Source organism: Dermacentor variabilis, chromosome 3 (assembly GCF_050947875.1).
Source record: "Dermacentor variabilis isolate Ectoservices chromosome 3, ASM5094787v1, whole genome shotgun sequence".
Lineage (NCBI taxonomy): Eukaryota > Metazoa > Arthropoda > Arachnida > Ixodida > Ixodidae > Dermacentor > Dermacentor variabilis.
In genome coordinates, this window is record NC_134570.1 from 68,079,043 (window position 1) to 68,104,544 (window position 25,502).

The following is a 25,502-nucleotide window of genomic DNA, read 5'->3' on the forward strand; positions in this document are numbered from 1 at the left end:
TTTCACAGATCAAGCCAAAATCACCCGTAAAGCAGATCAGTTCAAATTTATATTTAATTTGATTTAGCTTTGATGAAACGTCCTAATAGTTTCCTCTAATGTGAAGGAGCCGTCTGTAGCAGGCAGAAACGAAAGCGTGCGAATAGGGACGCAAACAAAGCTGCATTTTTTTATACAGCAAGGATCACTTCTTTCGTCACAGAAAGTTGACACTTGCAACGAGTTGAGCGCTTCTCGGTCTTCACCCTCTGCGCTTTCTCATGTCAACACGCTCTGACTCAGCAGGAGCTGTATTTTGCAACCTTTTAGTGTTTTAGAGGCAACGTTCCGGCACCGTGTTACTCCGAGTTTCGGCTCTTTTTCTCTTGTTTTAACAGATATTGTGACGCTACGTGCTAACATGTTCCAGCTTAGGACGTACTATTAATATCTCGGAGAGCATTGATCTGATTATCTCGTTAGAAATCAAATTGGTGGCCTTGCAGAAGCAGTGCGCGGTTTAAGGCCGATTTACGCTGAAGCCGCACGCCGCACCACCCGCCTGCCGCACGCGTGTGGTCGGGCGATTTTGGATTTTGCAGGCTGGTACACACGCTTCAGTTTACACTGTATGTGCGGGCCCAGTGTAGATCGATATTTGTGCACCAGTGCGCGAAATGTGCAGTTTTCCGCATGACCGCACGCGTGCGGCCAGCGGGTGCTGCAGGTCGAGCGCAAATCGGCCTATAATTGTCCGCCCTAAAGCTGAGATAAGTCTGTGCACCAGGTGCGCGGCCTGCATAGGACTCCGATATCGTCAGACCGGTCCACTGGTGTAGCGCGAGCTAATTTTTTCGGACTGCGGTGGCTTCACCGTAGGCTCACTTAGTCCCGTAGAACCCATAAAAAAATTATCTTTAATAGCAGTTTGCTAACGTATTCCTTTAAACATTCTAGTAGCACTCGGTGAATAATTCGCCATCTACTTGAATTGGAATAGTGCTTTAAAAAAAGGGCTTGATTCGTGAGTGTGTCATATATCGACATTATTGTGCCTAAGAAAAATTCATCGAAAGTTCTCAAGTCACTTCCTACTCTAAATATCTTTCGGCAAACAATAAAAGCTGTGACGTACTACATGCTCAGTACGTCAAAAGAAAAAAAAATATTTTGATGCATAGTAATAAAACATTTTTTACACAAAACTAACAATCCTTTTGACGGAGTATTAAAATGGTTATTTAGGCAGGAGTTAGAGGAAATTATGTTAATGGTTAAAATATTATTTATACAGAATTAAATTGGAACCCTAGTAACGATGTACAAACAATGTTCTCCATACAAAAGTAAGAATGACAATTTTTAACAGTGTATTAAAATTGTTCTTTATACAAGAGTAAGGAGGAATACTTAAAACAATGTATTTAAAATATCCTTCATATAAAACTCAGAAGAAGTCTGTGAATAGTGCAGTTAAAGTATCCTTCATACAAAAGTAAGAAAGAAGTGTTTTCACAGTCTATGAACAAATGTTACCAGAATGTAAATTTAAATATATTGTCAGTAAAGTAAAGAGACACTGTGTAGGAGTTCTAAATATGATTATAATACAGATTTTTTGCCAGGGATAGCTGATTTCGGCTGTAAGATACATTCAGGCACTTTGTCAGGAATCTTTTTTAAAGCCAGTATATTTTCCGCACATATTTAGCTTCGTATGCCGATTCTTCATAGCATTCTCCCCTGTTTTCGTTAGATTAAAACTTGGTGGAATTTGTTATTCCTATTCAGCGAGAGCAATTTTGCGCTGCTGATAAAGCTTACCTATAAAACACGGGAGCATATGAATACCTTATTTATTGCAAAGGACGAAATTAAACGACGAACATTAATGGTAGCCTGGAATTACAATTAACGGGTCTCCTTTTCACCAGGTACTAACGTAGTTTTCTGGAGTTCATCGAGAAAACGATGGCAACACACTACAAACCTCGTACAACGCTAATGAGAGGGGAGGAAAATGAGGATTGAGTTATTTGCAATGCTTCCAGTTAGCGCACCGTCAACGCTTGGCATACATCAAACTTGCTATACCGCCCAATATTATTGACTTTCTACTCAATGTCAGTTTTTCTAGGACTCCTTGCATCCTTGCAGATAATGGCGGTACGGCATTGTGCATCACTTCAATAAATATTCTTTACGAAGGGTATAATTAATGAACGCAAACGAAGCATTGATCGTACGTCATTCCTCACGTGCTTCAATACTTTAATACAATAAAAGCTACGTGATTCGCCTAGGTCTCAAAGGCGACAGGAAAACTAGACTACCAGCTTCGTAGAGCGTATCAAAATAGGGAATAAACAAGTATCACAAATATTCGATAAATATTTTTCAAACAAAATAACCTACACCAGTTGAAACGTTCTATAAACGTCAATGATGGCGTGGCGTCAATTTCTTTATAATTATGAAATTGCAGCAGTTCTTCGCCGACCCCCCAACCCCCCCAGGGCATAGAAACTTTGTGTTTCGTATACAGACTCTAAAGCGGCTGGTAACAAAGGTTTAGCAATATTTCATCAATTCCAAATAACCGACGTAGTCAAATGTTGGCCGCCTATCACCCCTAAAATATTTTCTACTTTCTCAAGATATAAACTTGAGGGTTTATTAGTATTTCTCAGAAAATCGTGAAGGAGGCATGGAGGGTGTTCGAGAGCTTCTAAACTCATAAACAGCTTCGCTGTAAAACACGCTGGATTCTTGGTGCAACCTCAAAGATAATGAGTGGTGCAATGTTTTTTTTTTTTTGTATGCAGGCAACTCCGTTGCTTGTTCAATTGCTGTGGCTGGGTCCACTGCTTGAACAAGTTGGCCGGTCACCTAGCTCGGCAACACAACGTCAACGTGATTGCAATGCAGGGTAAGTCAGCACAACAAGAAGGAGAACACGAACTGTATTCCAGTGTAACAATTGGGAGTGATAACTTGCGCTGCATGTCACCGTAACATCAGCATGGAAACTGGCCTTTGCAGTGCGGAGTTAGCTGTGCAGGAGTACTGCTCTAAGGTGCCAGGTGGACTAGGGAACCGCAGTGCATCGATTTCGACCTTTTAAAATATAGTAGTCATTGATGGACTTCAGTGCTAACGTCAAAAAACAATCATAATCACATGGATTCAGGAAACATGTTAACGCGCAAAAGGAATGTGAGTGAATGTTCTGACTTTTCATGTTCAGCCATTAGGAAATATGAAGGGGCCATCAGGAGCACACTGACGCCTACCCGTTAAGGCGCATGTTTTACACAGTCTCATCATGGCATGAACTTCCTCAGCATTATTTGTAGTTGAATACCGTCTCCCCATCTTAAATACAAAGGAAGACACGTCAGCCTAATGAGAATGAAAAAAGCTCTCATACTTACGTGCCGCACACTACAAAGGATGTAGTAGCTCGTAAAATAAATCAGTTGTTTGAGAGCGTCTCCCTTAGGCGCCCGTTTCTGCGTTGAGTTTCGACGTCCCTCGGCGTCGGCGGTGTCCGTCAGCGTATCCGAGCGAACGAGTGCAGCGACGATTGAGAGAGCGAACGGGGAGCGCTGCGAGGGATGAAAGACGGCGATAACGAAGAGAACGCGAGGAGAAAAGCGAAGGCGGAGGGTGCAGCGGAACAATTGAGGCGGTAAGCGGAGGAGCAGGGTATGGCGACACCGAGCGGGCCGCGTCGCTCTATGAACGGTAGATACGCTGGAGGAGGAGTTTATGTGCGAGGTTCCGCGTTACAGGATCACGTTTTATGGTACCTTCTTATTACAGTCCGAAGCTATCATGTCGGCAGCTTGGGTTTGGGTTGTACTTAACGATTTTCAGGACGCATCTTACAATGACAAATTCAATTAATTCAGTAAGGCCTGTGCTCCATGCTGAGCGACTGCATGGTTGCGGCTCGGAACGATTCTTTGTCAAGCGACGTCTGAAGCCGACACCGGAGTTTTTGCGACAAGGGGCCCTTGACACTATCGCGTTAAAAAGTGAATAAGCGACATTACCGCTCTCAAACATGCTAGAAAGCGGCGATGGGTGTTGTAGCTAGGCCGTGATGTGGTTCCTGATGCCAGTTTTTGCTGAGTGTCCTCTCTTGTGTCCTGTAGAGGACCGCGCGGAGCTCGCTTGCAAGATCCCACCAACAAGCAAAACAGCATGCGCAAGGTCCTCCTCCTGCATCAGGAGAGCGTGTTTGCTGTAACTTTCGAGCGGACTGGCCTATTTTGCACGGAAGCCAAACTCAATGTCCTCACACTGACGCCACGGTGTGAAGAATATGAGTTTGAGATTATTCTTCGTGGACCCTCAGGTGTGAACTCATGGCGGTCACGGGCCCTTCCATGTGGAACATCCGAAGACACGTCAGTGTGGCTCAGCGAGTCATTCATCAACAACTTGGCTCCCGACGGAATCCTTAGATTGCAAATAAAATTGACAAAATCTGTCATGTAACAAGGACGAGGGGATTTGTGTCTTGCATATGGACAGACACCTGACAGCGTGACATGGACTGACCCCTCATTTGAAGAAAGCTGCGTTCCATCGACATCTTTTCTCAAGTAGTATCATTTCTGCCTGCAGGCAAGATGTTTCCCTATTGCAAAAACCAGCGTCTTCCAGTGCCTTCCAGTGTGAAACCAGCGCGTTTTTTGAATCTGGATCGCAATGGGTACCCTGGCGCTCGCTGGGACTCATTGGAACATCAGTGAGAACGCTGGATAAGAGTTGAGTCACACTGGAAGAGACGCTGATTCCACTGCCATGACGCTGGGGCGCACTGGCTTATACGGTACAGGCACTGTTTCTCGCTGCAGTTCTGAATATTAAATGATTGTGCAACTTTATCGCTTGATACTAGTCTTTTGTCCTAAATAACGCTATATCTTCGGGTCATAAAACTTTATTTCGTGTCGCAGTTTGCAAAAAGGTGGGTGAGCTGCCCTGTTTATTCATGCACATTTGACATTGAAGATCACTTTCGTTTTTTGAATTTTCCCTTTTGATTGTGCGGATAGCTAAATTCTTGAATGAAATCCCGCAAACGCAGAGAACGTCCCGTTTTTTAGTAGTTTGCACGTAACATATGACTGGGAGTTGTCGCCGTTGTCACAATGTTGTGGTGTGGCCATGAACTCCAGAAGTCGTTCAGACGCGCTCGAACGGACCCCGAGCTCGAAGCCTACCGCTGACTGACATTATTGCACCGATAACAAAGCTGAGGTGATTCGCGCGCTTCCACTTTTCCTATTGTATTAAAAAAAATGTCCTGAGGCTCAAATACACACATTTTAACTTTAGCCAGCTACCCGCGCCGAGATTTGTTCCCAGCGAAGCTTAGGCCTAGTGTATCCGCCCAGTCTGTCTGCACGCTTTCGGCGCGTCTAGGCTCAGGAATAAAGAAGTCTAAGAAGGATAAATCATCGGTGTTCTGAAATGAACCATTTTTTCATGTCTACAGTGCCAGCAGAAGAAGCGATGACCGCCGATGTGACGCGTCATAAGCACAAGTATATCTGCTGTCTCCGAAGACTCTCAGCACTAGCCTGCGCTTCTCTGACGAATATATAGAACTAGACAGACGTGTTGACTGAAAGGCATCATTGAAATAAGGAAACGTTGCATATCCTTCGCGTGAAAAGAAACGGCTATCGAAATCGGCAGTAATAGACCATACAGGGTCCCGGGTCCGCGGTTCATTAAGGACCTTTTTCGAATTTAAAATACCAATCGCAAGCGAAAATGGATGTTGTGGCACTTCCGAGCATGCTACTGAATACGGACACCAAATGTTTCTTTGTAGTACAGGCGTGAGCTTTACGTGTTGGGCGATAACGCATCTGCCATGTCTGTGCGAGGCGTACCTCTGCGAAACTAAAGCTGCTTCGTGATTTCGACACGGCAAATTATCCGTTCACGTTGACATGCCTTAGCTTCCCTTAAAACTACATCTGCTCCCGGTATAGATAATGTAAATAATAAATTACTCCGAAATATGGACGACAAATCAATCTCTGCCCTCACAGAATACTATAACCATTGCTTCGATAACAGCTCTCTTCCGAGCTCATGGAAAACTGCTTAAGTAATCTTTATTCCCAAACCCAATAAACCCTCTGACATAGCTAATCTTAGACCTATTTCCCTCACGTCATGCTTGGGCAAAACGCTCGAACATGTCATGCTTAATCGCGTCAATAAATACGCGGAAGACAATCAGTTATTCCCGCCGGAGATGATTGGCTTTCGCCAGTCGCTTTCTTGCTAGGACGCCATGCTGAGGCTCAAGCATGACCTTCTCACTCCTACATTTAGTAAAGACACCCAAGCCATCTTAGGACTCGACCTTCGCAGTGCATTCAACAACATAGATCATGGATCTATCTTACGTGAGGTGAATGTTATTAACTGCGGTAGAAAAATGCATGACTACATCCGCGAATTTCTTACCAATCGCACAGCTATCATAAGTCTCAATAATCAAACTTCGCCCCCAATCACCCTAGGTAGCTTTGACACTCCTCAGGGATCTGTGCTCTCGCCGTTTCTATTTAACCTAGCTATGAGGTCTATTGCTGGGAAGCTAGCACAAATACCGGATCTCCAATATTCCTTATATGCAGACGACATTACCCTATGGATTAAGGGTGGCTCGGATGGCTACATTCAAGATTCCCTACAAGAGGCTGCAGACGCAGTGGCTACGAGAGCCGGGTTCATGAACCTCGAGTGCTCGCCCACCAAATCTGAGCTGTTAATTCTATCCGCAAATACACGTGTTACGCCGAACATTCAGATTAACATTAACGGGAAGGAAGTTCCCGTAGTAGAAAAAATCCGTGTTCTTGGCATGCACATTCAATCTAACAGACTCAATACGTATACACTTCAAACGGTTACTGCCAGCGTAGGTCATACCACACGGCTAATAGGAAGGGTGTGCAATAAACACGGAGGTGTCCGCGAGGCGGAATTGCTAAGACTGGTACAGGCGTTTTCTGTCAGTAAAATCACATTCTCTCTACCCTATCTCCACTTAACTAGGGCCGAGGAAGATAAAGTTAACTCATTGATACGCAGACTCTACAAATTTGCCCTTGGAGTGCCAAGTAGAGCTTCTACTGAGAGACTTTTGGCTACAGGTACCTTGAGTACTTTTAGTGAGCTCGCAGAAGCCCACCTGACCGCTCAATACCAGCGCTTATCGAACACCCACACTGGTAGGCACATCCTAAACTCCCTAAGTATTGCCCCAGCACCCATGACCAATGAGAAATTCAATATTCCCCACTCGATACATGAGCACTTTCATATCCCTCCTCTACCTAAGAATATGCACCCTGTTCATCACGAACATAGAAGGCAACAACGAGCTAAAGCCCTGCAGAAAAAGTTATTTAACTACAAGGACGTGCTCTATGTCGATGCCGCAGAGTATCCGTGTGGACATAAATTCGCCATATCAGTTGTTGACTCCACTGGCAGTATTGCGACGGGAGCATCCATTACAGCCTCTTCCTCGGAAGAGGCAGAGGAGGCGGCGGTGGCACTCGCCGCGACAATACCCAATTACTCTGTCATAGTAAGTGACTCCAAAACTGCCATACACAACTTTGGAGCGGGTAGGGTTTGCAGGACAGCCCTGGCAGTTCTATCTCACAATCCGCCAGCCCAACTTCTGAGTTTAATCTGGACACCTGCTCACGCAGGCCTAATCGGCAATGAAGCGGCCCACCTAAGTGCTCGAGCTTTCACGAACCGAGCACAGGCAGGGGACAGTTCAGACGCCAATAATCTCCCTCCAGCATTCACCTCCAAAGACAGATTACTTACTTACCACGACATTTGCGGGCATTACCGCCGAGGTCGCCTAACCCTCCCTCCTTTAATGATTCGGTCGTCACGCTTACACGAGGTACTATGGCGTAAACTACCGACTCGCACTTTTATATCTCCTGCCTTACGTCACAAAATTCACCTGGCACAAACCTCTGCTGGCAAGTTTTGTGTTGCCAGCAGAGCGGACCTTACCCACATTATGTGGCAATGCAAGAACCACTCCCCTCCCCCTAAGCTTTGTAGAGCTTTAAGTAGTAGGGAGCTGTGGGAGGCTGCCATGCGCAGCTACAACCCCGAACTTCAGGAAGCTATCCTGAGGTGGGCTGAGGTGTTAGAGGAGGCCTACCGCGAGTAGGATAACCTCCCTCGCCTTCTTCCCGCACTTCCTTTCCCATTAAGGTGGGATAAATAAAGTTGTCTCTCTCTCTCTCTCTCTGTTGATACTTGATGAAGCTAGGCAATAGTCTGCGAAGGTGCGTGCGTACTTGACAGCAGCAGCAGTTGTTCCAGGAAATAACGGGGCATTTTGAAAACCTTGCCCGTAGCGCTTTCGCCGTGCCCACTGTTAATAGTTCTTGGTCCTTGTTAATAGTTCTTAGTTTTCACAATTGATTTACTTGTTAAAAATTTAAAAAGTAGACGCAACAATTCACAGATTAAATCTTACTAGTATTATTATTCAAAATTTAACTTACTGATGTTTAAGTATATCCTTTATTATATGTATTTCAGTAACAATTTCTTTTAATTTCTTTTTTTAATATTCCTATCAACGCAATACTTACTATAGTATTGGTCACTACTTTATCTCATGTATTCACAGTCTATTTTTCATTCTGGTTTCATACACGGTTTTAATCGTCAAACTTACAATTAACGTTAAGAAAACTAAATATGTTGCATTTCGCGCATGTAGCAAGTCCCTACCTCTTAAACGTTTACTGTTATTAATAAACCACATGGCACTGGATGAAGTTGCTTCATTTCGATATCTTGACTTGTTCTTTGATAACAACCTGTACTGGTAAAAGCACATAAGCGCAGTGTACATACAGCAGACATCGCGATGCTTTCACTCACACAAACACATCATTTTAATATAAACACCTTGCGTATTTTATCCTTTGCATTCATCCACTGTCATCTAACGTACAGCTACGAATCTTCTCTTGAATATCTCTTGAACTGATCCGCCAGCTACACAAACCTAGCGAAAATATACTCACTCATTAGTAACGAACCTAGTCTGGCTTTGTTAGTAAAATGAATTTATTGTCATATGATAGAATACATATAATAAAGATTGCCGGAATTTTTTTTCTTTTCTCAAAAATATTCTGCCCCTTTAGCAGTAGGTATTTTACTCATCCTCTCGGGCGACGATGCGCCATACATTCGGAAAGTTTAATCTTCCTTCTATTAAGAATATTTAGTCAGCGTTTGACTCAGTTTAGTTGGCCTAAGTTCCGCATTAACTGCGAGTACAAATAAGACGAGGGAAACTATTCTTCAGTGCTTAAGAAGTGCTTCCTGGGGGTAAATCTAACTTCGCAACGTTACTGATCATATTTGTCTCGATTGCTATAATTCTTTAAACATTTGGCGATACACCCTGTAATTCATTGTGATGCTATCTTACCAATAATACTTTTTGATTACGGCTTGGAAATGTTCATATTGACGATATTTTAATGCTTTGTTATTATAAGTGCTTGTGTTTGTATTTACTTGGACGTGTGTGTTAAACGCGTACATGCGAATTAAGTTACGTAGCCAGAACTTTTTTTCTACTTCAGACACTTTCCTTCTAAAGCATTCGATGGGGGCGACATGCGAAAACACCCGTGTACTTAGATTTAGGTGCACGTTAAAGAACCCCAGGTGGTCAAAATTTCTGGAGTCCTCCACTACGGCGTGCCTCATAATCAGAAAGTGGTTTTGGCACGTAAAACCCCATGATATAAATTTTAATTCTAAAGCATGTATACAGTTTACTAGAATGAGGACACTAGAGAGTAATTATTTGTTCAGGTAGACATCATTTTGAACAAAAAAGCAATAAAATCAACGGAAGCCGTTCACTAAATGATGTAATTAAAATAATTACCTTTTGAATTACAATTACGGAAGTCATGTATAGAGCAGTGGTAAAAGAAATCGCGATAGCAATCTTGTTTCGCGTTCGTGCATTTCATATTCATCGTGTGGATCAATATGGCTACCGTCAAATGATTTGCTATATTCACTCCAATGCTCACGCGGCGGCGTGCGAAGCGACCACTGAGTGACGTATAGTTGGGCGACGTAAAATGAAGCTGCACCATGTCGCATAATCAAGCGGTCTTGGTGCTGAAGGGACTGTTTGTTCAATCAGGTGCCGCGCAAAGCAGCAATAAAAGCTCGAGGTACGAATGACGTGCGAGCAGCTTCATTTTCCACCAACCTTCTATTTCACAGAGGGGTTGTATGAAGCAACGCCTGCTAGATACATATCTACACTCATAGGCAAAGTTACACCCTAGGGAGTGTATCTCTGCCACACAACGATAATCGTCATCTGCCTTGCTTGCGTTTCCTTTCTTGAAAACGCCGCGCCCGCTACTTTCCGGTCGGGAGTGCTATTTCATGCTGATAACAGGCATGCCGTTCGTTACAGGAAAGTACCGGGCTCGCCGCCTTAAATAAAGGAAATGCGGACAAGACGGTTGTAATTTTGCTTAAGAGTGTAGGAAGTGTTCCATAAAGCTCCTCAAACAACACTCTAAGAACAGTCTACACCCTTTGGAGTGCCCCTTCTGTCACACAACGATAATCGTCATCTGCCTTGATGAGTTTTCTTTCTTTAACGCTGCGAGTCCGGTACTTTCCGGTAACGAACGGCATGCGAGTTATCAGCATGATATCATTTCCTTTCTTCTTTTCTTTTTAATGAACCAGATCTCTGTTCCTGACACTGTTCAGGAAGTTGCTGTCGCAATTACTGTCATTGGCTAGTAGAAGAGCTGGGTCGGCTTATCTGTGACCTCAGTTGCCAAAGCCAATGCAAAGGAAACATTTGCATGGCGAGTTCGAATTCCGGGTACTATCACTAGCGGCCATAGCACGCAGATCGCGATGGAGAAGCCAGAAAGGTTAAAGCTGGCAGCTCCCGCGCATCCTTTGCTCGGGTGATAAGGCTGCAGAGTCATGACGGGAAACGTGTAGAGATCTCTTTTTTGGCTGTCCTTTTTGCTTGCGTTCATGAGTACCACACAACCGCGCAGAAGTGCAGGCATCGTTTCGCAGCCGCCGTCTACGGCGTGGCTGCGAAACTCTACTTTGTCAACCCACTCGTACACTGAGCTAAGTGCTTTCGCCGGAATCACTTCGACAGATGTCATCATCACCATCAGAATGATCATCACCATCAGCCTATTTTACGTCCACTGCAGGACGAAGGCCTCTTCCCGCGATCTCCAATTACCCGGTCCTGCGCCAGCCGATTCCAAGTATATAGCACCCGCCAATTTCCTGATTTCGTCGTACCACCTAGTCTTCTGTCGTCTTATACTGCGGTTCCCTTCTCTTGGTACCCATTCTCTGACCTTAATGGTCCAAATGTTATGTAATAGTCGCATTACATGACCTGCCCAGCGCCATTTTCTTCTCTTAATGTCTATTAGAATATCGTCTATACCCGTTTGCTCTCTGATCCAAACCGCTCTCTTTCTGTCTTAAAATTATGCCTTGTCAGGACTTACATAGAGGATATCTTTGCTCTGGCCGCCTTGCGAACCCTAAAATGACGGAAGCCGAACACGTTCGACACATTAAACAGCATTGGGTCTGTCGCGTTAAGCGCCTTAATCGTGTAAAATCCGGCTGCTGTCCAAGACATCACTTCCACGTGTCAGCGCCTAGAGGAGCGGCAGTCTCTTCGTCTTCAACATGGCAGCAGCGATCCTCAGGTTCCCCATTATTCAGATCTATGTGCTCTTATTCGCACCACCATGTGGGAAGAGCTTCAAATCGAAGACCTCAGGCGTTCACCTGCTGCCTGCGTGAACTTGGCCATCGCTGTAGACTACGTCCTGCGTCCTGGTCATGAAGTCGTTGTAGCAGTAACATCCAGTCAGGTCGCCAACGGAGGCGCTCTAGTCGCCCCTTCTTCCCGCTGTACTTCTCGCGGGATTCCCATTGCCGCTTGTCTCGTCCGGTTTTGAAGTGGCCACGCCTTCTGTATGCTTGCAACACGACACCAGATCCTGTGATACTGCCCAAAGGGATGACTGTGGCTTGGTTCTCGGTTCTGACTTAACAGCCGCGCAGTCCGAAGCCTTACTGGTGCTCTTGACGAAGCACAAAGACTGTTTCGATAGCTGTTCCCCTGTGTTGAGCCAAACTTCTGTTGCTACACACCCAATCGAAACCGATGGTTCCGCCATAATACGACGACGCCCCTATCGTGACTCGCCGTCCGGAATAAAGGTTATTGAACAACAGGTTGCTGCCATGCTTGAGCGGAAGATTATACGGCCTTCATCTAGCCCCAGGGCTTCTCCCGTGGTTCTGGTAAAGAAAAAAGTGGCTGGGTTCCCTTTTGCGTCGATTATCGAGCGCTAAATAAGATCACACGCAAGGGCGTATATCCAATACCTCGAACTGACGACGCTTTCGACACATTACACGGGGCAGAGTATTTCTCCAGCCTTCATCTTCGATCAGGATTTTGGAAAATCCCGATGAACGAGGCTGACAAAGAATAGACCGCATGCGCTACACCAGACGGACTTTATGAATTTAACGTGATGCCTTTTGGTCTTTGTAACGCTTCCGCCACATTTGAAGGCTTAATAGGTCACATCTCAGGTCTTCCAATTTGATCGTGATCAAAATGGAAGACCTGCCTCTGTTATCTGGGCGATATTGTCATCTTTTCGTGTAACTTCCGCCAACATCTTCATCACTTAGACCAAGTTCTGAAATGCCTTGCCAATCCTGCTCTCCTGATCAATACAAAACATGCAAATTTGCAAGCCAGACAATAAAAGTATTGGACCACGTCGTCTCAAAAGATGGCATGCAGCCAGACCCTGAAAATATTAGCGCTGTTCTCCAGTTTCCTCTCCCCCAGCAACAGAAAGCTCTAGTACTTTTCTCGGCTTGACTTCATACTTTCGTCGATTTATACGCAACTTCACCGCAATAGCAGCTCCTCTACACAAGCTACTGGTTACCGGTGCCTCTTTCACATGGACTAACGACTACGAGTCGGCTTTTCAAGCTCTTAAGCAATATCTTACTTCCGGACCAGTGCATCGCGACTTCGATGATCGAGCCCTCACCATACTCCATACTCCATACTGACGCAAGCGCACAAGGCATTCGCGCACTACTTCTGCAACGTAATGCAGCCTCTAAAGAGCAAGTCATAGCATATGCCAGCCGAACACTTTCTCCAACTGAGCGGAACTACATCATTACAGAGTAAGAGTGCCTGGCTATCGTTTGGTCGATTCAGAAATTCCGCCCATACTTTTATGGTCGCCACTTCACGATCGCCACCGACCATCATGCTCTGTGTTGGCTGTCATCAATGAAAACCATGTCAGGACGCTTAGGACGCGGGATACGCCGCTTGCAGGAATATGAACTTACCATAACGTACAAGTGCGGAAAAAGTCATGATGATGCAGACGCCTTGTCTCGCTGCCCACTCTCGCTCTCTCCAGGTAACGCGCCCTCGTCTTCCCCACCACCTCGTTCCGATGCTACACCTGCCTCACACCAGCTCTCGATAACAGCCCTGGACCGAGCTACGCTTTAATCACGCTCTGTTTTCGTCTTGCATCCGCGGGCCGACTCCTACTGTCGAACTCTCATGGATCGCCTTAGTGGGTTCGCCCAACCACCCAACAGCCGCTTGCGACGCCAACTTCAACCATTCCGCCTTCAAGGTGGCGTGCTACACTACTACATTTACCGCCCAACAGGTCACCGGTGGGTCGCAGTTCTACCTCGCTGCCTTCGCCTGCGAGTTTTAGAGGCACTTCACGACACTGTATCGGCTGGCCACTTAGGCTTTCACAAGACTTACGACCACATCAAGACCCGCTGCTTCTGACCTGGCCTATCCACAACGGTGGCCAAATACATTGCCTCTTGTGCGTCATGTCAGCACCGCATACGCTCTATATCCCCTCCTGCCGGTTTACTACCACCTCTCCCTTGCCCGGACGCACCTTTTTAATTTGTTGACATTGATTTATATGGCCCCTTGCCTTTGACTCCCTCCGGTCAGCATCGGATTGTCACTTCGGTGGACCATTTATTAACAAGACATGCCAAGACTGCCCCTCTGCGATCCGGTACCGCTTGTGAGGTCGCTGACTTTTTCTTGCCCTCCATCGTCTTGCGCCGCGGGGCTCCTCGCGTTCTTCTGAGTGACCGTGGCAAGGCGTTTATTTCCCAAGTTCTCCAGGAAGTCCTTCGAGCCGCTGATACCATGCACAAATCTACGTCTATACCTATCATCTGCAAACCAATGGCCTTACTGAGCGCTTCCGCCGTACGCTGTCCGACATCATTTTCATGTACATATGTCCTGACCACGTTTACTGGGATAAAATTCTTCCTTTTGTGACATTCGCATATAATTCTGCTATTCAACCGAATACCGGCTGCAGCCCTTTCTTCCTTGAGTATGGACGATTTCCTTTCACCATATTCGACAGAGAATTCTTTTTAGCACCTTCACTTAACGCGTCCATTCCAGAAGATATTGCTGCCAGAGTTGCACGTTGCTTCAAATCACCCGGCAAAGCACTGAAACTACCCAAGCTGAGCGCAAACGTCGCTGCGACAACACACGCCGTGACCCGCGTTTTCACCCTGGAGACCAAGTCCTGCTTTGGACTCCAGTCTGCACTCCAGACCTCTGTGAGAACTTCCTTCCACGCTACATTGGACCATACACCGTTGTGCAGCAAAGATCTGCAGTGAACTATTTCGTCCGCCCAGTACACTCCATCAATGACCGGCGTCGCCGGAATGCCGCAATTGTTCACGACTCCCGGATGAAGCCCTTCACTCCTCGTTTGATAATCTCTAATCTACGGACAGGCTGACCGCTTCCATGACGGCGGGAAGTTAGTGTAAGGACTATTCACGAACTTTGTCGGTTTCATTTGTACACAGCCGTCATCATCTTCCCTGTTATTCTACTTCTTCGTGCGTGAGCTGGGGCGTCGCCCTTTAGGAATAAAGAGCGTTGACAGCTTGGTCGGTCTCGGTCTTATTTTATATATATATATATTGAAATACCACGGTCGAGACGACGCTTTATTCCAAAAAGGAAAAATGAAAACGAACAAAAGAAATGAAGGAACAAAGGAAATGAAGGAACAAAAAGGAAATGCGAAAACGAACACGAGCCGATGGTTGATGATGACTTTGTACAGATGAAGATGAAGTCCGCATAAATGCTTGCACTAATTTCCCCCGTGGACGGAAGCGGCCAGCCTGGCCGCACATTAGACAGTGGAACGGAGATGAATGGGCTTCAGGCGAGAAACGTGCACGATCTCCGTTCCGCGGCAGCGTCGGTCAGTTGGGGTCTCAACAGGTGTAACGCGATAGTTCACCGGCGAGGTCTGCTCTACGACTTTGTAGGGGCCAATATATCGAGACTCAAGCTTCTCACATAAACCGGGTGTTCGTGCAGGTGTCCATAGGAGCACATCGTCACCAGGGCGGTAGGAAACGACGCGATGAGAGGCATCGTACCGATGTTTGCGATCGTCTTGGCTGGCTACAGTGTTCATACGGGCGCGACGACGACATTGGGCAAGACGAGACACAAACTGGTCGCAAATGATTGGTGAAGCGTTGACGCGGCCAGAGAAGAAAGAAACGTCGAGTGATGAGGTTGGGTGGCGGCCGTATACTAAGAAAAATGGAGAATATCCGGTGGTCCGTTGAACAGACGTGTTGTACGCAAACGTTACAAATGGGAGAATCGCATCCCAGTTACGATGATCAGGGTGAATATACATGGATAGCATGTCACACAGCGTGCGATGAAATCGCTCTGTTAGTCCGTTGGTTTGAGGGTGGTAGCTAGACGTCGTCTTGTGCACGCTGTTGGACGCTTGCAGCACTTGATTAAGAGTGCTAGAAAGAAATGCCTTGCCTCGGTCGCTCAAAAGAACGTGAGGCGCCCCATGACGTAAGTAGACAGCCTGCAAGAAGAAGGCCGCTACTTCTGAGGCAGCTCCTGAGCGTATTGAGGCTGTTTCAGCGTACCGGGTCAAATGGTCAACAGCAGTGACGATCCATCTGTTGCCGTCGGGAGTAGGTGGGAGAGGCCCGAAAAGGTCAATGCCGACGACAGAGAAGGGTTGTGCTGGACAAGGAAGTGGTTGTAGGGTCCCGACCGGAGCAGTAGTAGGTCGCTTACGGTGTTGGCAAAGCGTGCACGAGGCAACATATCTAGCTATGCTCGTGGAAAGGCCTGGCCAATAGAATCGGCTGCGTATGCGCTCGTGTGTTTTGTGGTAACCCAAGTGGCCTGACGTAGGGTCATCGTGTGAGGCCTGCAGAACTGCAGCGCGAAGAGAGCGCGGTAGAACGGGAACCCATCGATGGCCTTCCGGGTGAAAAATGTACCGGTAGAGCACGTCGTCTTCAAACTTGAACAGTTTCAGCTGTTTCCGTACCCTGGCATTGGGTGGAGATGAAACACCGCTAAGGCGATTGATGATACCATGGCAATAAGAATCGGCGTGCTGGTGAGTGGAAAGCACTGAAGGGCGGTTTGATGGAGTCAAGGAAGAAATCGGTGTAATAGACGAAGCGTCCTCCGTGCGGCCAATTTGACACGGTGATGTGATGTGCTCCGATGATGGTGGTAATAGGCATCGTGAAAGAGCATCGGCATCTTTGTGCTTCCGTCCGGACTTATATATGACATCGAAATCATATGCTTGTAATCGGAGTATCCAGCGGCCAAGGCGCCCAGACAAGTTTTTGATCGTCGACAACCAACATAGGGCATGGTGGTCGGTCACAACCGTGAAATGTCGACCGTGGAGATATGGACGAAATTTCTGAATTGACCAGACAACAGCCAAACACTGTTGTTCGGTTATCGAGTACTTCTTTTCCGCGGAAGTTAGAGTGCGGCTTGCATATGCAACAACCTTTTCGCAAAATTCGTGGTCGCGCTGCAGCAGTACGGCATCAATTCCGTGACCGCTGGCGTCAGTATGCAGTAATGTGGGCGCCTTGTCATCAAAATGACAAAGAACAGGTGGGGATGTTAGTGCGCGCTTGAGTTCTTGGAACGCGGCTTCACACTGATCGTTCCAATCGAAGGAACTGGAACTAGCAAGGAGCTTGTGAAGGTGCGAGGCAATGCTGGTAAAGTTCCGAATAAAACGTCGAAAGTATGAGGCGAGTCCAATGAAGCTGCGCAGTTCATTTGCACGAAGTGGGCGTGCAAAGTTGAGCACCGCGGCAATTTTATCCGGATCGGGCTGGATGCCGTCTTTGCTAACGAGATGACCCAAGACTTTAATCGTTGTGCTAGCGAAACGGCACTTCTTCGTGTTTAGTTGAAGTCCGGCATTAGAAAGGCATGTGAGCACTTCATCTAAGCGTTGCAGAGGGTCAGTGAAAGTCGAGGAAAACACGACGATGTCGTCGAGGTAACATAGACAAGTTTTCCACTTGTGGCCGCGAAGAACAGTGTCGATCATTCTTTCAAATGTGGCGGGAGCATTGCATAGACCAAAGGGCATTACATTAAACTCGTAAAGACCATCCGGAGTAGAAAAGGCGGTCTTTTCTTTGTCCGCTTCGTGCATTGGAATTTGCCAATATCCGGAGCGAAGATCAAGGCTGGAAAAGTATTGCGCGCCTTGCAACGAATCAAGGGCGTCATCGATACGGGGCATCGGATATACATCCTTACGGGTGATATTGTTTAGCGCACGGTAGTCAACATAAAATCGTACCGATCCATCCTTCTTCTGCACTAAAACGACGGGTGATGACCAAGCACTGGCGGAGGGACGTATGACGTTTCGTTTCAGCCTATCGGCGACGTTCTCCTCGATGATTTTGCGTTCGGCCAAAGAGACTCGGTAGGGACGACGGCGTACAATAGTCTGGCCATCAGTGTCGATACGATGGAAGGCAACGGGTGTCTGTCCGAGTGACGAAGTATCCATATCAAAGGAGGCCTGGTGCTTAGTAAGCAATTTTAGCAACGCTTCATGTTGAGCAGCAGTAAGGTCAGGACTTATCACGAAAGCAAGGGCAGATGAAGCAGATTTGTCCTGTTGAGGAAGAGCTTGCGAGGCGGCAAGAGGAAGCAGGGAGACTGGTTGCGTATCCACATAACAGGTCACTGCGGAGCCTTGAGGTAGGAGAATTGTCTCAGTGGTCGCGTTTAAAGCGATGATTAACGCAGAGCTTTCTTTGAACCGCACCAGGCAGGAAGCGAAGACAATCCCACGGCCAAGACAGCGACCGTAAGGAGTGATGAACACGTCGCCATTGGTGATGTCTGTAGAAAAGAGACTTATGACTTGCTCGTGGCCGGGAGGCAGAACAGAATCGGCAGCAATCAGAAAACGCAGTCGTGGCTCATCGGCACTCTCGCTGCAATGAACTGTCTCGGTCATATGGACTACACGTTGACGGCAAGAGATTAAAGCGGACGCTGACGAGAGAAAGTCCCAACCTAAAATTAATTCATGAGCACACGGGAATAAAATCGCGAACTTAATGTGATGACGGATACCATCAATGAATACGCGTGCTGTACATTGGCCTGATGGTCGAATTATTGCTCCATTAGCCCCAATCAGGGATGATCCAATATGAGGCGTCTTCACTTTCCGCAGACGAGAGCACAGGTCCGCGCTCATAACAGATATAGTAGCTCCCGTGTCAATCAGAGCTAACAAAGGCACACCCTCCACAGACACCAATAACATGTTCGATGGACGTTCAGGAGGACTTGGAGCACTACGCGGCGATGCAGTTTTCCCTCCAAAAACTGCACTGGTTAGTTTTCCGGTCGCTGGACATGGAGTTGGGAGACAGGTCGAAGTGGCGAAACAGAACGTCGGAGCGGCGATGGGGAGCGGCGTCTCGAGGCACGTGTGTTGAGTGCGGTGTTGGAGAAGTCGGCCGGAGATGGAGATCGGCGAACGGGGAGATTATCGTCATAAGTGCGGTAAACGCGAGAAGGTGGCACATCGCGTTCAAAGGCCGCGTAACCACGACGTTCGTCTTGTTGGCGGCGTCGGCAAAACCGGGAGATATGTCCTTGAAAGCCGCAGTAGTAGCAGATAGGGCGCGATGAACGCCAGGCAGAGTAGCAAGGCGGGTTCGGAGCTCGGGTGACTAAAGGTGCCAGGTGATCGTGAACAGGCGCAGGTGGTGTGATTGGAGACGGCGCGACTGGCATTGCAGCAATCTGGGCGTAAGAAGCCGGTTGTGGGCAAGGAGAAGCGTTGGTATGCTGGGCGTTCTGCAGGGAGGCCAATTCTTCCTTAATAATACCGCGCAGGTCAGTAGAAGCCGGTTGGACGTGAGCGCTGCTGCAAGGGGGTGAGCCATGCGCTTGCAATTCCTCACGAATTATGGCTCGAATGATAGACCGGAGCTCAATACTGTTTGCCAGGGGGTTGTCGGAAAAGTCCGGTTGCAAGCGGACTGATTGCAGGGCGTCGAGGCGCTGACAGACGGAGACGACGTCCGACACCGTCGAAGGGTTTTAAGCGGCGAGTGCGTTGAAGGCAGTAGATCCGATACCCTTAAGAAGGTGTCGCACGCGATCAGGTTCTGGCATGGCACTGTCGACACGGCGGCAAAGCGCGAGGATGTCCTCAATGTACGAGGTATACGACTCGCCATAATGCTGGACGCGTTCAGACAGCCTCTTTTTTGCAACTTCCGAACGAACCGAGGGTGTGCCGAAAATCCGCCGTAGCTGCTCCCTGAAAGACGACCAATCACGGAAGTCTCTCTCATGATTCAGGAACCATGTCTTGGCTACTTGAGAGACCTAAAATGGCACGTTGTTTAACCTCCATGTCTCGTTCCAGTTGTTGTATTCGCTGACACGATCGTAGTTGTCGAGCCAGTCTTCAACGTCCTCACCAGGCAAGCCAGAGAAGATGTCAGGATCGCGATACCGGTTGTTGGTAGGGCTCGGAGTGGGGGTGGTTGGCACTTGAACCGAGATGGTGGACGCTGCGGTCTGGTCTTGCGACATGGCGGCCTTTTGGCGTAAGCGGCGTCCCGAACGTAGCTCCAGGAGAGATCTTGAAGTAGATTGAGGTCGTAGGGATCTTAAAGCGCCTCCACCACTTGAAATACCACGGTCGAGACGACGCTTTATTCCAAAAAGGAAAAATGGCGCCGATTCAAAGACGAACACGAGCCGATGGTTGATGATGACTTTGTACAGATGAAGATGAAGTCCGCATAAATGCTTACAATATTTATATATATATATATATATATATATATATATATATATATATATATAATGTACCCGGGCGCCATCAGATGACGGAAGAGGCAGAAGACGGTTGTTGTTGCTCGTGCTCGGCCCGATCAGCCGTTGTCTCTTTCTTTGAATTTATATAAAACGCCGAGCTCATCTAGCCTTCAAAGCGTGCTATCAATTGTTGGAGGCGCTGGCTTCCTTTTTCGATCTGGAACTCCGTTCTCGGATTCGCAGTACTCGGCATCGCAGAGCCGGAGGCAAGAACTGCGCTCATGTCGATAACTTCATGGCCTTGATTTCTACCTGCGAACGAAATAACCATGAATATCGAGGCTGTTTCCGGGCAAACACTCGTTGATACTGGAGCCGCTGTTTCTGTTCTTAGTGGAGAACTGTCCCGCAAGTTAACAAAGAAGGCGATTCCGCTTTCCGACGTCTCCCTGCGTACTGCAAGCGCGTAGCACATTCAACCTGCAGTGGCATGCTCAGCTCGCCTTTGTCATTCAGGACATTTTGTACCTAGTCGAATTGGCCTCCGCGAAGGGCTTCTGTACCGCCGCAACTACTTAAGTGATGGCCGTGAATGGTTGCTGTTGATTCCTCGCCACATACGTTCCGACTTGTGTGCCTCTTTTCACGCGGATCTGCAATGCGCGCATGCTGGTGCACTAAAGACGTATGCACGCCTACGGCTTCGATTCTACTGGCGAGGAATGCACCGCTTCGCTCGGCAGCACCTCCACTCGTGCTCCAAGTGCCAACGCCGTAAGAGCCCACCTCACCAGATAGTAGGGCCGCTACAACGATTGCCTTGTCCCTCCTGACCTTTCGACCGTATCGGCATTGATTTGTACGGACCTCTACACACCCCAGATGGTAACCGCTCGGTCATCACTGTGGACCACTTCACGCGCTACGCCGAAACTTCAGTGCTGCCGGCGGCCACAGCACGTGAGCTCGGCTTGTTGATCCTTAGCAACCTTGTCCTTCGACACGGTGCGCCTCGCAAGTTGCTGATTGACCGCGGTCGTTCATTTCTATCCGAAGCTGTAGAAACCCTCCTTAGCTAATGCAACATTGTCCGTAGAACTACAAGTTCCTATCTTCCGCGAACCAATGGTATGACTGAACGCTTCAATCGTGCTCTCGGTGACATGCTCGCCATGTACATCTCCGCTGACCACACCAACTGGGACCGCATCCCACCCCCGTTTGTTGCAGTATGCTTACAAAAGCACCACTCAGTCTACCACGGGATTCTCTCACTCTTTTATTCTTTATGGTCGCGAACCTTCCTCGTTTGTGGACACAATTCTTTGCTATCGCCCCAACGCTTCCGAATCTACAACTCTATCCGAAGCCGCAATGTCGTCAGATTACTCGCTCACTTACTTTTTCCGTTCCTTTTGGTGAGATTTTCCATGCTAAAGGCACGATATGATTAAGAGGCATGCCGTAGCATTAGACTTCGTATCATTCCGGAGCACCTGGGGTTCTTTAACGTGTACCCAAGGAATAGTACACGGGCGATTTGAGATTTCGCCCCTATTTATATGCGGCTTGTGTGACTTGATCCCACGCCTTCGCGATCAGTTGTGCAACTCCATTTTCACTACTCCACCACGGCGGGTACCCCATTCAATCATGGTTTTCTTCTTTTTAAATAGCCCTGATCCTGAGGTGTTAATGAAACCAGGGTTCCGAAATTCCCCATTCCTCCCTTGGTACTCTCTGTCGCGTGCCTGTAGACGGCGGAAGCGGGTTATAGGCACGTATAGGTAGCCGTATAGGCAACCGGGTACCACCCGACTGCTGGTAGCCGGGTATCCAACTGCAAAGAATTCGCCATCAAAGCAGTGTTTTGTTAACGTCTCTGATAAGGTCGAAAGGTACAAGGAAAGGGTACTCAGTGACGAGGAAGAGGGATGCCGCGGGAATCCTCTTTTCCCACTTCGTATGCAAGGGGGATGCGTTGGTGCTCATTTGCAGGCCCCCATGGGCGCACGGCGACACTGTCCGAATTGCGGAGTAGAACCCACTGAAGTGGTCCGTGTTTACGAAGCGCTGTTTTTTCTGCCGCCTTTGCCTTGCAAACTTCTATTCACACAAGTGCCGAGTAGTTATGAGAAATGTTTATATAGCAAAGCTCATTAACCGCCAATATTCCCAGGTAAAATGTTAAATTTCGTCATGTCGTGAAAGTAGTCACTTTGAAATTCGTAACTTGCGGTGGGAGGTAGGATAAAGAAAATAACTTGATGGCACCATCAATCGTTAATTTCGTTCGTGTATTGTGAAGTGGATCAAGTAAAGCGGGTCTATTTCTTATTTAGTGAAAACTCAACACAAGTAAAATTCGAATGTTTTTCTTTTCATTGACACATCTCGTACTGGGAAAAGACGAAAGTATCAGCCTGCAGAAGCAATCTTCATTCACAACTCAAACTTGTACACAATATGCGAACATAGATTCTACAACATCGAAACCAATGCGAAAATTATTATGGTCACGAGCTGGTCATAGGGTCTGTTATGATGGTGCACATTTATTGTGCCTCATAGAAAGTTCAGTTCAATACATGCATTTCAGCGGCAGTATTAGAAGTAAAAAGTGGCAGAATTTTAAACTGGATACGTTAAGCTGCATGAAAGGAAGCTGTCTATAATAGCTCTTATCATTTGAACTACTTGCTTTGGCGGTGCATGTCAACAAAGAGTGAACAAAATCGACGTACACGCATTCAAGCCCTTCCTTACACCTATTTCACCGACAGCAGCCGGGCTGTCGTCGTGACGAATGAGTCGACACTGGTCCTATGAGAGCCCACGCAGGCTTTCACAGAACGGTTTTACTCTGGCAAAATGAATACCTGCTCAGAAATTAGCGATATATACTTGTCCTTACCTGGTCTCATTCAGAAACCTGCAAAACTTCGCAGAAGTGAAAATGGTGGTTCTAGAACACCTTAGAGCCGCATAAGACATGTGACATCCCGATTTAGCCATCCTCGTCTAATGATTAGTTGACGAGGTTTCCTGCTTCTTCCGTTCCTTGCACACCTGATCACGCCTATCCTGCTCATATTCCCATCGTCACAATTGGCACGAGAACCGAAGCAGATGACGAAGCGTGGTCCGACTTGTGATATTGTTGAGCGAGTGGCAACGGTGTGTGGATGCGAGCCCGCACTTCGTCAGATTTGAAATTTACAAAAAGAGAAATAAAAATAACTAAACAGAAGGGAGAGCTGCTTACCGTTCATTGAAATTTTATTGTTTCTAAGAACTTCTGAATGACAAGAAATGTGAACATTCACATCTTATTTTACTTGGTTCTGCGAGATCTTGGGATGCCTGACAACCGCTAGAAGCGCGCATGTTCCTTGAAACACAGACTAGCACTCGCCCTCCTTGGCTTATTTATGAGATACGTGTTATTATAGCAGTGAACGCGTGCCATTTATCAGCTATAGAATGCTCACCCTTATTTTTGTGCCTTTTACGATTAACAAACTTGCCTACTTTTTAATGCAGATTCCGTACACCCGGTGTATGAATTGGGCTGCCGGGTGTACTGCCATAGCCAGGCTAGACCTTATCGCCAGCCATGAACCCACGTGTGGGTTTCGGTAAGCAAGTATTTGACTACGCTGCACCTCACCTATAATAGATATGTTTCTTTCTGTGACCTCATTGCTCTGCAGTTCTGGCCGTTGTATCCTGAAAGAAACAAGAAGTGAGTAGCAGTTAGGCTGTGTATTACTGTCTGACAATCAGATGTGTGCTTTAAACAAGTAAGACAGGAAAGCTTGAAATTATAAGCTAAATATTTCACGACTTCTCATCCTGTACAGCCTGAGCAGGGAAAAGTAAGGGCGGAGTGCATGATTATACATTATTTAACACGCATTAAGTCATCGCGACATTGGTGAAAACGTAGTGTTTGTACACTTCCTGTATCGCAGTTGGCAGCGAAGTTGCTGAAACGTCCACGTAACGGAAAGATGAAAACGCCGTGGGTTTCGCGAGCATGGTGGCTTATGTGCCTCTGTTGCTGATCCAGCTACGACACAGCATGATCATAAATCACAGCAGAAATAGCTAAATTGCTGCTACAATACACCACCAAACATTTACATCGCTTTGACCGTACCACGCCGGCGTCGCAAAGGAACTGATATCGATGGCGATAGTCTCCTTCTTTGCATCGACTCCGACCACTCTTAAATTCGTGCTGTCGCTCGAGAGAAGCATGTGACATTCTTTGAATCCACCCGCTTCGCCTTGACCACTGCCGAAATAAACCCCCCTTTTGGTCAAACCATGTACACGCCTCTAGCTTGCGAAGGTTGAATGACACCAAGACAGTCATCACCTCTCGGTGACAAGTGCGCGGGCCTTTGTGTGTGCATCGTTTTCTGGCGGACTTAGATGGAGAAATGTGCTTTATGGCCGAGGTCGAAAAAGAACCTGAAGAGACAACTCTGTTTCCCCCCCCCCCCCCCCAGCTTAATGTTGTTCGGCTGTTAGGGGCGGCGTGGTTTTATTTTTCGTGACAAATATTGTTCCTAAAACGGACCTTCCCTGCAAACAAGATAAAGATTTAAAAATAATATCATATAGGGTGAATCAGGTGGTTAATATATTTTGCACAAAATATCTTTTAGCACTTGCCGCTCTCAAACACAATACCTTGCTTCGTGGAGACCAGCGCAAGATAATGTTGAAACCTGTTATAGTAGTACTTTTATAGTTAAATAGATGTCCATCGCATTGCGGCTACGACGTTAAAAATTTTAAGGCGTGCTAAGCATGGCAAAAGCATCACCATTGATATCCTGGCTCTTGGTACCGTGGAATGCAATAATTAGGAATTCCGTAAGGCCACCGGAAAACCTTACCTAAGCTTAGAACTTATTGCCGTGCTACGAAGCAAAAGCAGTGAATATTATGAGTGAGCAATTATCGCTAATCGATATGGTTTCAGACATCAAGCCAAAATCACGCGTAAAGCAGATCAGCTGAAATTTATAATTAATTTGATTTAGCTTTGATGTAACGTCCTAATAGTTTCCTCTAATGTGGAAGAGCCGTCTGTAACAGGCAGAGACGAAAGCGAGCGAATAGG

The 25,502-nt window shown here is 47.0% G+C and overlaps 1 protein-coding gene across 7 annotated transcripts in view; it reads left to right on the forward strand.

Annotated features, from left to right (window-relative positions):
• The window catches only part of LOC142575822 (uncharacterized), a 58,264-nt gene that overhangs the window by 7,941 nt on the left and 24,821 nt on the right, over nucleotides 1–25,502 (forward strand). For 4 of the 7 annotated variants that reach the window (XM_075685504.1, XM_075685507.1, XM_075685506.1 and 1 more), the window contains one exon: nucleotides 2,805–2,908. Coding sequence is in view for 4 of the 7 variants with exons in the window: in XM_075685507.1 (XP_075541622.1) it covers nucleotides 2,805–2,908 (104 nt within the window). In the remaining 3 variants the exon portion in view is untranslated. Of the gene's footprint in view, nucleotides 1–2,804; nucleotides 2,909–23,908; nucleotides 24,004–25,502 lie in introns of all 7 variants that reach the window. The other 3 variants (XM_075685503.1, XM_075685505.1, XM_075685508.1) reach the window with 1 other exon arrangement.